This window comes from Brienomyrus brachyistius, chromosome 15 (assembly GCF_023856365.1).
Source record: "Brienomyrus brachyistius isolate T26 chromosome 15, BBRACH_0.4, whole genome shotgun sequence".
Classification (NCBI taxonomy): domain Eukaryota; kingdom Metazoa; phylum Chordata; class Actinopteri; order Osteoglossiformes; family Mormyridae; genus Brienomyrus; species Brienomyrus brachyistius.
The window spans coordinates 23,120,834-23,136,281 of NC_064547.1; the positions used below are offsets into that span (position 1 = coordinate 23,120,834).

At 41.7% G+C, this 15,448-nt stretch overlaps 1 protein-coding gene across 3 annotated transcripts in view; it reads left to right on the plus strand.

Annotated features, from left to right (window-relative positions):
- LOC125708848 (voltage-dependent R-type calcium channel subunit alpha-1E) overlaps positions 1 to 15,448 on the plus strand; it is a 149,491-nt gene that overhangs the window by 94,104 nt on the left and 39,939 nt on the right. For all 3 annotated transcript variants that reach the window (XM_048976693.1, XM_048976694.1, XM_048976695.1), the window contains 6 exons: positions 1,417 to 1,520; positions 2,369 to 2,527; positions 3,972 to 4,153; positions 13,345 to 13,448; positions 13,607 to 13,722; positions 14,534 to 14,587. In XM_048976693.1, the coding sequence (XP_048832650.1) occupies positions 1,417 to 1,520; positions 2,369 to 2,527; positions 3,972 to 4,153; positions 13,345 to 13,448; positions 13,607 to 13,722; positions 14,534 to 14,587 (719 nt within the window). The remainder of the gene's footprint in view (positions 1 to 1,416; positions 1,521 to 2,368; positions 2,528 to 3,971; positions 4,154 to 13,344; positions 13,449 to 13,606; positions 13,723 to 14,533; positions 14,588 to 15,448) is intronic.

Sequence of the window (15,448 nt, forward strand, 5' to 3'; positions counted from 1 at the left end):
ACACACACTAGGGTGTCCCCTTATATAGAATTAATGAACGATGTACAGGCATACGGAGTTTGCAGTCAAGTTCATAGCTGTCCCGAGTTATACAGAGTTAATAGCCACCTACCAGCCAATCAGAAAATAGCATAGTTGTTTCTGGGTAATTTCTAAAATAAGGTACATGTGATCCTGCTGCAAGCTGGCTTTAATGCAGGCAAAGTGGAAAACCAGGATCTGATGAATGTGGAAGGCAGGGCTCTTAGGGCTCGAGCTTTGGCCATGACAAATATGGTCCACCCCGGATGTAATCTCACTACAAACCTTTGATGGAACTTGAGAGCCCTGACTGATTAATGACAATCTGCTAGATGGCTTCTAGAAACAGGGAACATAATTATAAAACAAAACTAAAAAGAACAAGAAACAAAGGGGACCAAGGGGGGTGTAAACAAAGGCAGGAAGGCAACACAAGAACTACAGAGGATAAAAACTGAACATGCGGAACCGCAGTATAAGAGTGCAGACTTAACAGGGGGGCATCTAATGCAATGGTCCCCAACCTTTTCGCCACCATGGACCGGAGGAGGGGAGGTCATGTTAAGAGACGTGCGGAGACGTGTAACGGTCCCAAACCTTTGTTGCACCATGAACCAATTTCATGTAAAACAATATTTTCACGGACCGGTATAGAAACAACTAAAAACAAAGTGTGTAAAAATACAACTTACCATCCCTCTGAATTAGTGGGAGCCCTGAGCTTGTTTCCCTCTTACGAGCCAGGTTGGGGTCGTCAGCTGCCCTTCAACAAGGGACAGGTGTGGGCTATTACACCTACACATACTAGGGACTATAGGAGCTATAGGGAAAACGACAGGGTCATAAAGAAGCACTAAGAACTCAAACAGTAGGAGATACAAGGAAAATAGTCAAAACGGGGCATAATTATAAAACTAGGCACAGGCAGGAACAAATAAGAACAAAGACATAGAAGCAAAGACCAATACTGAAATAAATGAACACAAGGTAATTAACCTTCAGTTAAAACAATAGATGAAATATGCAGCAGATTTGAAGGCCACCTCTGGCCATCCTCAAACCAAAGACAGGTAGGAATGCACAGAGCTCAGCCACATGACAGCCTGGTGAGTGAAGTAAAACAATAGGCACTGTGAGAGGTGCTAAACCCAGCACAGACGGAACAGAACGGGATGTCTAGTGACACCTGCTGGCCAGATGGGGAAAGGCTGGACAGAACAGGACAAAGCAGGGACTAATACTGACAGGTGTTCCCTTGCCTTGTATCGTCTGAGGTTTGGGATACGGTTCAGGCTCACTGGGACTCTGTACTGTTTAAATGGTTGCTACATTTTTATATTGAAGTGTTAAAGGCGTGTTTCATGCATGCATGCTGTCACTCTGTGTCTCATGCAGGATTCTTGCCGCAGCTGGAGCTCACATGAACATCCCTGTTGATCTGCGGACGCTGAGGGCTGTGCGTGTACTGAGGCCACTCAAACTGGTCTCTGGCATTCCCAGTGAGTATCTTATTGGTCACCAACACTTGTCAGTTCTGTGTTCTTGGGCAAAATGTGGCAATAAAATGTATTAATTCCTACTTGCTTTTACGTATTTTTTAAGTGTCATGTCAGCACATATGAGAACAGTAGTATGTATTTAAAAAAATACTTCATAAGCTACTACATGCTAATAAATGCGCACACAAAAATGAATGATATTATAGAGTGTTCTATATAAAAATATTGAATACCGTAATGAATGTGTTCCTTTTTAAGTACCATAACACAAGTTGGCTGCATACAGTGTTGCAGAACCAGCTAATTTTACCCAGTTTTGAGTTCTTGTTGAAAGGGTCAAAACAAGAAATCCATTGTCTTGACAAGACAAGTTTGTTCCCCACGGAGGAACTGACAGCTCCAACGAGCACCCGGTGGGGATCAGGGTGGGTGAGACCAAAAAGTGTCTCAGAATACTAAAGGATACTAAAAATACCATTTTCAGTCCAAAGTTGGTTATCAACATTTATAAAATCGTCTGGATGCTTTGACAATAACAATAGTCACATGAATCAAGAACAAGAAAAAACTGGAAATAGAAATCTGGTTATAATTTCAGTTTCTTGACCAAGTAAATACCAAGCAGAGTCAGTCAGGGCACTTGGGTGTTCAGTAATTCTTGACATTACTTAGAAACTGTGGAATTAACCTTGTTCTTATATCTCTAAACTGTTACTACAGTTACATTTCTTCATTTCTCTAAACTTTTTACCGGAGACTGTACTCCTTGCCCTGGCCAGTTGGGGGCGCCATGGGAGAGCAGTTTGAATGTGGTCCCCCTGTTTCTCTGCTGCTCTGTGTGTCACCAGGCCTTCAGATAGTCCTGAAGTCCATCATGAAGGCCATGGTGCCCTTGCTGCAAATCGGCCTGCTGCTCTTCTTCGCCATCCTCATGTTCGCCATCATCGGCCTGGAGTTCTACAGTGGGAAACTGCATTTCACCTGCGTACTCAAGGAAAATGTCACCAGTAAGGAAGCAGGAGAGATTCTGCCCCCTGCAGGAGTCCCCTGGAAGTGCTTCTGGGGGGAAAAAAACACACAACAATATATGTGCCTCTCTTAGACTTTTAATAGAGCATCTAGTCATTGTTTAAATATATTTAAAATGTATTATTTCTGTGGTTAAATTATAATGGCTGTTTATTGTAGTCATATTAACTGTAGTTATATTATTTATGGTTCTGAACTTTATTGACTGCAAACAATATAAAGCTACATGCACTTATCTGCTCACGCTGGTGCCTGTATGAGTCTGGGTGTGTATTTATACTTGTGCGTGTTAATTAATTCCTCCATGTCGCTGCCTGAGTTTATCCGCAGGGCAGCACTGGCTCTACATGTAATTGTTTTGATCAAAAAGTGTAATAGCTGATGCAAGCCTTCGGCACTTTCTGCGGTTCTTACCCACTGGGAGACATTTCAGCTCTAAAGACACTTACACAAAAGGGCCATTAGCAGACTGATATACAATCCAAGCAAATGTTATATATGAAAAAATACACTAACAATCCTGTACTGGATAAGCATATGTAAGTTGGTGTCTATTATTTATGAAAAATCATGCCAGTAGACTGAATATAGCTGATTAAGCATTAATCACTCAGAATACCTAATACACAGAGAAAAGAATGAAAGATATGATGAAATCCAAACCTTTGAAAGGCATTTTGCAATCAGTGAGACCAAGAGATGTCCCCTCTGAATTTGTCGGTGAAGTTAATTAAATCATCACGGGCAAAATAATGAAATAACATCCCTATTTAAATGTCATCTGGCATGAATTACGTGCTCAGTTGACGCCCCTGGTAACTTTGGTAGAGGTGTTTGGTTCGACTTCAGCTTTCCGGGCTTTTCTGACAATCATAGAGCCAGTGTGAGCAACAGCTGAGGACATATTTGGTGTCATTTCTCAGGGAAGCAACCGTTTACAACAAGAGATCCTTGTGTGCATGAGCCAATATCCATTGCAGACCAAGGTCTCCACAAACCAAAACGTGTCTCGAGGTGTTTTTCAGTCCATCGTGAAAGTTCTATGAATTATTTCCAAAGCCATCTGTGTGTCGTATTCTGCTCAAATCTACTGTGACAACATTCAGGGCAGGTCTAAATACTGGCCATAAGCTGTAGCTTAATAAATGTTTATTATAGTGCTATAATAATTAGTTGTGTTCGCCAGAATGTTATCTATATCAGTGTTTCCCAATCAGTCCTAATTTTTGCTGCTTCCAAGCTCCCTGCCTGGCAGTCCACATTTTTGCTCCTGAACAAAATTGTCTGTGTCTGTGTGCCGTCTGGGGGCCCCCGAGGACCAGACTGGGAAACACTGATCTATGTCATTAATGTGCCTTGACATTCAGATGTTTGGTAAATGTAAATCACCAAAAGGTTGTCCTACCTGTCGGACTCTCCCAGGAAACGAAACGCTGGAGCTTGAGTTCCCATGTGGGGAGAGGAAGTGTCCCGAAAGCTATAACTGCAACGAATCCTGGATCGGGCCCAATGATGGCATCACCCAGTTCGACAACATCTTGTTCTCTGTGTTGACGGTCTTCCAATGCATCACCATGGAGGGGTGGACCAACGTGCTCTACAACGTGAGTTTCCTCTCCACATCTCCCAGTACAATATGTCACTGTTGCAGGCTAGGGTCTCTGGGGGGAGGTAGAGGTAACATTTGCACAAAAACTGCTCTTGTGAATTCCAACCGCAATTGTGTAATCAAATACAGCTTCTCTGTGCCACATGTTTTGTGGCGAGCGGTCGGAGAAATCAGTTTCATTTGATGTGTTTTTTATAAACTAGCAGGTGCTTGGAAATTGAACAATTTAGAATAATTTTCTGAACTCACTTCTTTAAAGAGGGCTTGAAAAATAGACATGGAAAGGTGTAGTTTCACCTCCCTTGTAACCGCGATCTACCAGGCGCCATCTATGTAATCAAAATCAATCAAATGGAATGTCTTCCATGTTTTATTTTTATTTTTTCCGGCACTGGCAGTAGAATGTGGGAACAGTGCATGCAGCTTTTGCACATCTTTGGTTTGGGTTTGTGTATTTGCCCTCTGTGTCATGGAGTTGGTGAAGCTTTCATTATCAGTTTGCCCCAAAATCTCCTTCTGGCAATGCTGTGATATTTGTAATTTCCTCCCATCCATCCATTCATCCATTTTCCAAACCACTTATCCTACTGGGTCACGGGGGGTCCGGAGCCTATCCCGGAAGCAATGGGCATGAGGCAGGGAACAACCCAGGATGGGGGGCCAGCCCATCGCAGGGCACACTCACACACCATTCACTCACACATGCACACCTATGGGCAATTTAGCAACTCCAATTAGCCTCAGCATGTTTTTGGACTGTGGGGGGAAACCCGAGTACCTGGCGGAAACCCCACGACGACATGGGGAAAAAATGCATACTCCACACACATGTGACCCAGGCGGAGATTCGAACCCGAGTCCCAGAGGTGTGAGGCAACAGTGCTAACCACTGCACCACCATGCCACCCCCTCATTTCCTCCCCTTTGCCCTAATGATGGCAAACGCTGAAAGGTCTTGTATTACTTTTGAAAATATCTGCTTCTCCTAACAGAGATAAGAAATAATTATAGACAATGAGTCTCACTGTGTGCCCTGCGATGGATTGGCACCCCATTCTTGATTGTTCCCTGCCTTGCGCCCATAGCCCCTGAGATAGGCTCTGTACCCTCTGTGGCCTTGAATATAAGCAGTTACGAAAAATGGATGGATGGAGTATCACTGCAGTCATATATGCAGTTTTATGTAAAATGCGGCAGAGGTCATTTATGTCTTTAAAGATGATAATGCTTGCTCATACCCAAAGAACCAGGTTTTCTCTGTGTTGTAGCTTATTAAAGGAGTTCCTTGGCTTACTGATGTCAGAAGTGTCCTTGTCAGTTGCAGATCTAGCATTCAGTCTTTGAAACTTGACGCCGTGTTCTTTAATGTGTGATTAATTCCGGTACAGTTTGTTAGCATTAAACACGTTTTGTGAAGCATCCTGGCCAAAGTGTGCTGCCGAAAATCACATATGCCTGAGTTTGACAGGCGAAACTTGAAATGGCTGCAATAATTTATCTGGCATGAGTCAATGTCTGAGGCTTGTACTCGTGTGGCTGAAAGGTGAATGTTGATTTGGATGAATATCATGTTGGATAGACACCTTAAGCTAGTGGGCTACATCAGCATCTAATCATGCAACAGCAGGTACGACACAGAAAATCGTTTCATATTTGGAATTGCTGTTCCTTTCCTTAGAACAATGTTGGCCAAACAAAAACTGCCGGCTAATTGCTGAAAAGATGGTACTTGCTCAAGGGACTGTCAAGAGAAAGTCTTTGAGCATTTGTGTAGGAAGAACACCCCCCCATTTATAGAAAAGTCTGAACACAAAAGAGTTACATCATGATCCATGCAAGCTACTGGAAAGACCGTTCTGTTACATTACTCCATATCGTACTGCAGACAGTGCTGCATAGTCTGTTTAAACCTTGACAAGTAACGTAGGACTTGGTCACTGCTAATTAACTGGTAAAGTAACAAGGACTAATAAGGATTAGCTCATAGAATTCCCATTAATGTCAAAACAGCATTAATTGAAGTAACTAATGAGTATCAACTCACAGCAGTAGCTTAACTGTTTAAGAATATGAGGGAAATTAATTACAAGCGAGGCAGTTTATAACTGCATGAGGAGGCCCTGCGCAGTTGACTAGCTTAACATGACATGACAAGCCAGCTTACTAATTATCTCTGGTGCAAGCGATGATATGCGAGCGGGTCGTTAGCTCCGTGGCTTGCTGCTCGTTCACTTTCCTGCCACAGAAAATCGGCCTGCTGGTGAACCACGGCTCGGCTACATCAAGAATGCACGCGTGCACACGCGCCTCTGCACCCGCAGAGGCTTCCGGGAGGGAATATGGTCCGAAATCGGACTGATGATTTCAGGCGTGCCTATATCTTAGGATGTGTTAATGTTAACCTGCTAACCTCACTAATGCGGTCTCCGTAATCTTTTTAAAATGATTCTGAGGGCATAATGGATATTCGGCAGAGATGAGGTGGGTAGAAAGCATGGAGGAATAATTGGATTGGATGCACCGAAATATAAAGCTTCGAAGTGGATGACTTCAAAACAAATCATCGTTAAGCCGGTGTCAGCCCAACTACCAAAAGGGTGGTTAACCCTTGATGTAGCAATCTCTAGCATTGTGTCATGGAAAACGTCAGATTTCCATGCTAATTAACAAAGCCTCTGAGAATGGATTTGGGATGGGTGTCTACTTGCTGCAGGGGGCACCTGACGACCTCTAATTAGATTTCCAAAGTAGAGCATTTAATGGCCATTACTGGGACTGAGTTCGGGTCTTTTTGCTTCACATTAAAGGAATAGGATGATCTTAAAAGGAAGAAGGTGATCTAATCTCCGGTATGATTACCATGCAGTGCTCCCCTAGTTTGGCAATTTTTTTGGGAACTCATGTCTAATTATTCCATAATATGTTTTGTTCCATATTCCAGAAATGTATCAAATGCTTTGAAACATGATGACACCACTCATGTATTCAATTTGGTTAATATTTCATTTCAAATTATTTCATTATGCTAAGTGAGGGCGTTAATCAGAAGCATCGATTACACAAAATTTTCATGGATGGATGATGTAATCTTCACCTACTGAACTCCTCATTTTCAGCAAGCTGAGGAGAAACAGGGCCGTCCGGTGCCGACATCTGGCATGGCACTGCTAATCATCGTCCGATTCCCACACAGCCCAGCATCTCGAGTATCTGTTGGAGATGCTAAAATCAACTGTGTGCTATTTCAAGGGCCACCTGGTGGAATACTGCCTTTGGCCTGTGACTTCAACTAAGGAACAGAAATAAAACCACAGCACATTGAGGCAGAAGAGGGGCTAAGCAGGGAAATCAGCACAGCGACCCAGTAGGTGGTGGGTTCGCCTCCCAGCTACAGGACCATGGACTCTTAGTTAGGCTAACCTCTCAAGCCTGATTGGATAAAACAGCCCCGCCTTTCCCCTATAGAACATGTAGATGGCTGTTAGCAATTACCAAAAACCTATATATCTACAGTAGTAGACTGTGATACTAGGTGTCTCAATAGCTAACGCTGACACTTTGCTTTGCTTTTAAATATCGTTCCAGGTCTGAGTGTTTATGTGGCCTGTAGGGTCATGTGAGTTTATTTGTTCAGGTGATCTGCTAGTCTGTGATGATGCATAGCTATGAGTGAGGCTATTCTCTGTGCTCTCCTAGAGTAACTGAATCATCACTATGATCCTAGGCAGGCTAATTAGGTAAATAGCTTTATATACTGTACACTACACAGAATCGCTTTGTATGCTTAATATAAAGATAATGTGTTGCTTTTCTGTTTTGATTACTTCAATTCATTCTGCAGTATTGTGGAGAATGTTTTTGATTTGAAGGACATTTCATCATTAAAGAGCAAAAGACAAGCTTTAGATATTTTATTAAAAAATTAAAAAAAATTGATGACCTGTTCCTTTCTCAATATAACATCCTTCATTAGTGCTGATGGATTGAAATTTTGCAAGATGATAGCAAGATGATAAATACTTGCTACTGTACTTTCTATGCTGTACACTATACAATATGTATATAATAGAGGAATAGAGAGAAAATTGAAGTACCGAATGCTACATCAATATCAAGGGTCAAACTCCTCTATGCGATAGGGCATATTGCACTGTTTTAGTCTTTTAGTCATCATAATGCGTTATACATACCTTCATAAGGCATAGTAATGCAGTATTATAAAGATGGCTACAACTATTTATAAAAAGGCACAACACATTATAGCCATGTTTATTATGCATTATGAATGCTCTATGAAGCTCTCATCTATAATGCACTATAGTTACCTTCATAATGCATTATAATGGTCAGTATCCATCCATCCTTCCATTTTCCAAACCGCTCATCCTACTGGGTCGCGGGGGGTCCGGAGCCTATCCCGGAAGCAATGGGCACAAGGCAGGGAACAACCCAGGATGAGGGGCCAGCCCATCGCAGGGCACACTCACACACCATTCATTCACGCATGCACACCTACGGGCAATTTAGCAACTCCAATTAGCCTTAGCATGTTTTTGGACTGTGGGGGGAAACCGGAGTATGCGGAGAAAACCCCACGACGACATGGGGAGAACATGCAAACTCCACACACATGTGACCCAGGCAGAGCCTCGAACCCGGGTCCCAGAGGTGTGATGCAACAGTGCTAACCATTGCACTAATGGTCAGTATATGCCATTATAATGCATTATGAAGCTATCTAGAATGCATTATACCTGGGTACTTTAAGTAAAGTGTTACCCAAAGAAGAAATATTTACAGTTCTTTGGATGTTGAAGATTGAAATCTGCAGAATTTCTACTCCAAAACTTTAAGTTGGAGTTCAAGTTTAGATCTGGTGGAGGGTCATTAAAGGCTGTTGACCTTAACCTATATTTAATTAAACTTCTCTTGAATTTGATTATCAACGTATATGGAGTCACTATTGTGTTCGAATATGGGAACATAGTGAGGGAACAGTGTTTACACAGGATGGTAGACCTGGCCCCCAGAGTGTGTCGAGCATTTATGCTTGTCACATGTTGGCCTTCGATACGAAAGGTTTCCAAGTGGCAGTATGGCCATAAATTCTAGCTCTGTGAGGCCTTGTGAAACTCATGATGTACAGTTTTGGGCCAGACTGGATTACAGACGCGTTATACTATTCTGGTGTTTTACAGACATTCTGTTAATCTATCAGTGAGCTTTGACTTGTTACCACTGTTCCTCTCTGCTGGTGTAGCTTGTCTGTCTTTGGTAAACCCATCGTGATTCCTTACACTCTACCTCTTCACACGTTAAATGACGTTGCGGTTTTTCAGTGATGCCCTTTGCGGCAATGACATTAAGGCGTCTCGGTCTCCATTAGTTTCTTCATGTTGTTTTGAAAACTCAAAATAAAGTGCAGATTGTCAGGCCACTTTGATATCTAACACATACTGTTAATTGGCATTCAACCAAATATGACTCACCTTAGTAGCTGCGCTTGTAATTGTCCTTTAATTACTTCAAAGTCCTTTTTCATGTGGTGTTTATAGAGGGGTCTCAAAACACTACACTAATCTAAATGTAAATTTAAATCCGAATAAGGTTACTATAAATGTGAAATAGACATGCAGTATAGTGTTTCCAAACCCGGTCCATGGGGACCGCCAGCAGTCCGCATTTTCGCTCCCTCCCGGCCCCCTGCCAGACAGCCCATGTTTGTGCTCTGGGCGCTGGGAGGGAGCAAAAACATGGACTGTCTGGCGGTCTCCATGGACCGGGTTGGGAAACACTGATGTACTGTAGAGTATACAGTAGAAAGGATGGTTTTTGTCTTATTTAACAAGCACATTTCTCAGCTCACGTCAAATACAATGAAAGATGGAATGTTTCCTCAGACATAATTTAATGCCAACGGTATCTGCTCATAGGCTCAGCAGAGACAAGCCGTGAATCAATACAGAGGCTCTTATTTCTCTTACCATTTACGTTGCAAAGGGCCTTCAGCAGAGAAAGATGGCGGAAGCTTTAATCATATGACAGAAAATACATTAAATTGAGTGAGCGGAATGAGTGAGGTGTGCAGGATGGCTTTGCTGCTTCCGTTAGACTCGACAAGCTTTCTCGATGTTCCAGTCGGCATTTCTGTCCCCTTTCAACATGCTTGACAGCAGAATTCAGAATTATAGGCAGCTGGTCTTAAGCAGTAAGCAATGTTAATTCTGGTTTGTAAATCACTGAGTTTGTCTTTCCAGAATTCATTATTTACTCCATCTTTAAATTTAGAATGCATGTGATTGCCGGCTCCACTTCTGATTGGCTATTGGTTGGTCACAGTTGCTGTATTTCCTGTACTGAAGCTGTCGGTATTTGTTCAGTGATTTCGAGGGGATCATAGGTTGGGTATGCTCCCTCTCAGGGGTCTTTTACTGCAGTCTGGTCTGCGGAACGATAAAAATAGGCAACATTTGTCGTCTCTGTAAACTCGCAGAAGTGTTGAGAGGCATTATGTGGCAAATATGTATTTCTCAACACAGTTCTAAGCATCAGCGACCAAATAAAACAGCACGCATGCTAAACTTGGCAAATGCTGGCTGTTTGTTTTTACATTTTTCATCACAGTATTGTGAAACATCTGAGGGGAATATCGAACTATGTGCCTACAAAAGACTGTGGGTGTTATAAATCTGTTGTTATTTCATCCAGCAGATGCAATGCATATAATGCATGCACATGTAAGACTGTTTTTTTTATATACAAATCTCCTGGATGGCAGAGTAATCATGTCAGGGCACAAAAATTGCTTTGAGGGCACCAGAAAAATTACTGACTCTGTGCCATCCATCCATCCATCCATCCATCCATCCATCCATCTATCTATCTATCTATCTATCTATCTATCTATCTATCTATCTATCTATCTATCTATCTATCTATCTATCTATCTATCTATCTATCTACAGTATCTGCCAGTCTCTCTACCCGCCTGTCTGGCAGAGTTCCTCCCTGTCTATCTGTCTCTCTGCCTTTCTGTCTCCCTGCTTGTCTCTCAGAGTGCCGGCCTGCCTAGCTGTCTGTCTCTCTGCCTGCCCGTCTATCACGCCGCCTGTCTGTCTGTCTAAAATCATGCAATCTACAAAGGGCTTCTCCAGCATGTGCCTGCCTTCCTCTCGTGATGTATGTGCTCTGATGTCACAGCAGACTGTGAGATGGTGGCACTGGCCGCTTGCTTCTAGTCAGAGGTCCCTGAATTTCAGCCTTTGCTGTGGCCGAGGTTTGACACGGGATGTTAAGAATTCCTGTCGATTCTAACAAGGTTATTTTGTGAAGGATCTCGGTGAATCAGTTCTGGCATTATGATGATGGGGCCATTTGTGTCAATCATCTCCTTCCTTTTCTCCGTCCTTGTCCTCGAAGCAAAATTAGATATAAACTGTACTGCCACAGAAAAAAGGCTTCCTTGGATTGTGAGGCTGTAAATAAAATAGCAGCTGTAAGAGGATGAGCCACCTGCACCATAAATACGAGTTTGGTTGCTGTTAATTTTTGTTCTTATAGATAAAAGGAGAGATGGGTGCTCCTGATTGGTTTAAATATTCATTTTGGGACCGCCCCCATCCTCCAGTGACACCTATAAGTTTGACACTGATAATTCACAGAAAAATTACATGCAACCCACCTAGCGTGGTGTGTAGCTAAGTCTGTTCAGGATCTGTGCCTGTTCAGGAACAGTGGGGGACTCAAATCCTGAGACCAACAAAATGATTAATTTATTACTGGGCCAGTAAGCAAGGTCTTTAAAACCAGCAGCTCCAGGGATGCTGGCCGGCCTGCAGTCTGACCCCAAGCTTTCCTTTTACATTGCTTTGGATAAAAGTATCTGCTGAATAAGTTAATCCACAGTCTGGGCATGTAAACTCAAGGCCTTCAGCTGCAAGTGTTCAGGGGATGTTGAATAACCCTGATCTCTGACCACAAGCTCTTCTCACTTGTTTGTTGTTCTGGATAAAATTGTCCTATAATAAGTAACTGCAAAGTTCCCTGTATTATTACTTAGCAGAGTTTTACCCAGCTGCCATTCCCTGCATTATTACTCAGTGTAGCTTTCCAGCTGTATCCAACTGCCATTCACTGCATTATTACTTAGCAGAGCTTTCCAGCTGTATCCAACTGCCGTTCCCTGCATTATTACTCAGTGTAGCTGTCCAGCTGTATCCAACTGCCGTTCCCTGCATTATTAATCAGCAGAGCTTTAACCAGCTGTACCCAGCTGCCGTTCCCTGCATTATTACTCAGCAGAGCTTTAACCAGCTGTACCCAGCTGCCGTTCCCTGCATTATTACTCAGCAGAGCTTTAACCAGCTGTACCCAGCTGCCATTCCCTGCATTATTACTCAGCAGAGCTTTCCAGCTGTACCCAGCTGCCGTTCCCTGCATTATTACTCAGCAGAGCTTTAACCAGCTGTACCCAGCTGCCATTCCCTGCATTATTACTCAGCAGAGCTTTCCAGCTGTACCCAGTTGCTGTTCCCTGCATTATTACTCAGCAGAGCTTTACCCTGCTGTACCCAGCTGCTGTTCCCTGCATTATTACTCAGCATAGTTTTACCCAGCTGTCAAAAATTGTTGTTGCATAGCTTCCGGTCCCATTGCTTGTTATAGTTAACTAGTATTTTGAGTGATAAATGTTGGCAAAGAAGTCTGTTCTCTGTCTTCATGATGACCAACACAGCCACACAACATTAAGAGTCATCTTCACACTACAAAGAAGTGGCATCATGATGTGTCTCCTTCTTAATGTCTGCCTCTGGTAATAATCTGTTAAACTGGCTTGGTCAAGTGGGCAAGAGATACATCAGCGGTGGCTTGTGGGCTTTTACAGCTAGATATAGATATTTTGAGGGTTGTTCATGGCTTGTTAAAGTTCGCTGTTGCCATGCTCAGTAAGAACTGCAGCTTGACCACATGGATTTCTTTAAAGTCAGTTTGTCTGGTTTTTATTTCAGTATGTCCATCATATGCATCATATGAAAGCAGTTAGGACACACATTTGAATTGTGAATTGTAAGCATTTACGTTAAGGTACATTCAATATATTATGTTATATTATATTATATCCCCTGAACTGCTTGCTTGTTGTCCACCTCACGTTATTTTTTAAACCTTTGTCCCATCTCTTTGCAGACCAATGATGCCTTAGGCCCTACATGGAATTGGCTTTATTTTATCCCTCTAATAATAATTGGATCCTTTTTTGTGCTGAACCTGGTGTTGGGAGTTCTCTCAGGGTGAGTTCATCGCACTTCAGACTGCTGCAGGTCTCCCTGAAATATCAAGTAGCCTTAGATTCACGTTAATTGTTTAGCCACAGAAGGTAGACGAGATGGGCTGAATGTGACCGACGGCGAATCTCTGAAGGTGACCCTCCCACGCGGGTCTTTTGCAGGGAGTTTGCCAAAGAGAGGGAGAGGGTGGAGAACCGGAGGGCCTTCATGAAGCTTCGGAGACAGCAGCAGATCGAGAGGGAGCTGAATGGGTACCGAGCGTGGATCGACCGGGCAGGTGAGGCCAAGGAAATGGGTGCAGACTGTAACGGGGATATTAGCATAATTTTTTTTTTTGGTTTCTGTCCTTGATTTCATTCCATCGTTTTCACTAATCAGAATTTCGTTATTTGTATTGCAGTGTATGACTGTAAAATTACAGTGATCCCCGGCTATATCGCGGTTCAGCTATCGGACCCCCGCTATATCACTGTTTTTTCCCCGACGCATCACAGTTCTCTGCGATGTGTGTATATATGTACATATACATTACATATTATTATTATTATTATTATTATTATGCTACTCGTATCCTTAGCCCGACATCCACTTATCATATGTGTTTACAAAGTGTGTTTTAATAAGTTTACATGTATTTAAAGCGTATGGGAGGGGTATTTTATGGCTTAAACTATAAAAAAAAAATGTTTATTTAAATAGGCTTTCTATATCACGGAGTTTCACCAATCGCTGATGGGTCTGGAATGTAACTACCGCGATAGGCGGGGATCACTGTATATGAATTTATCTATTAACTTCACAGTCATTTATATGAAATCAAATAGGGAATTGTTGGAACTGTACACATTAGAGGAACAGACAGCTCTCCACAAATGTACCTACCTAAATCAATTCTCAAACTGTAGCTCATTAATAATTAATTTGGCAGTTATTATTATTGGTTTGGTTACCTCAACGTCATTTTAATTCATATTGCATAGCTGATAAATGTCAGTTATGACGAGAGCAAGGTTCAGTTGGGAAGAACCTGTCATTTCTCATGATTTAGCTACTAGGATTAAGCAGCATCGTATTCTGTTGCATTTCAGAGGAGGTGATGCTGGCAGAAGAGAATAAAAACTCCGGGACATCAGCTCTGGATGGTGAGATATATTCTAAAACTTGTACATGGATAATGTGGTGTATAAATATTGTTGCATGATTCCAGCATTTAAGTGAACATCATTCATTTGTTCCTCTGTAAATTTCTTTTGTAGATGTCAATGTTGTTCTCATTCCCTCTTCATATCAGTCTGAACAGTAATTGTCCTGTATATGATTGTTAATAGCTAAAGTAACATGAAGAATATGAAACATCTCAATCGAATGACGTTTCTCAGAGAATGTTTCTTGCTTTTTTGCAAGTAAAGCATCGATAATATCGTCGCTTTCTGATGTAAACTGCATATGTCCAATTTTTCACGATGAATTTTTACTACAGGTGAAATTCTCCCATTTTCGTCTGTGTTAATATCCAATTGACCAACGAAAAGATGTTTTGTGAATTCATATATTTATCTAGCATTTATGTTTGTATTAGTTAACATTTGTATTTATGATGATTATTTGTGAGGATTACTTTATGTCGCTAATTTTAACAACTTAACGTTGATAGCTAGATGGCTAGATAATTAACAACATTGTTAACTGTAAATATAAAACAAGATTAGTTTGTATCTTGTTGACATTGACATGTTTGGTTAAATGTTAATTTTTTTAAAGTAGTTGAAAATGTATTTTTTTGCACTCCTGAAATAATGGATATTTGGGGATAGATAAGATAAGATAAGATAATCTTTATTGTCATTGCCATTTAACAAAATTGAGAAAATGCAGGCGACTCAATGTGAGGCATAAAAGTAATAAAAGAATATATTAATAAAATATACAAATTGCACTGGATATACAAATTGCACTTATGAAATATAAAAATTAACAGATCTATTTTGAGTTTGAGCCATGAT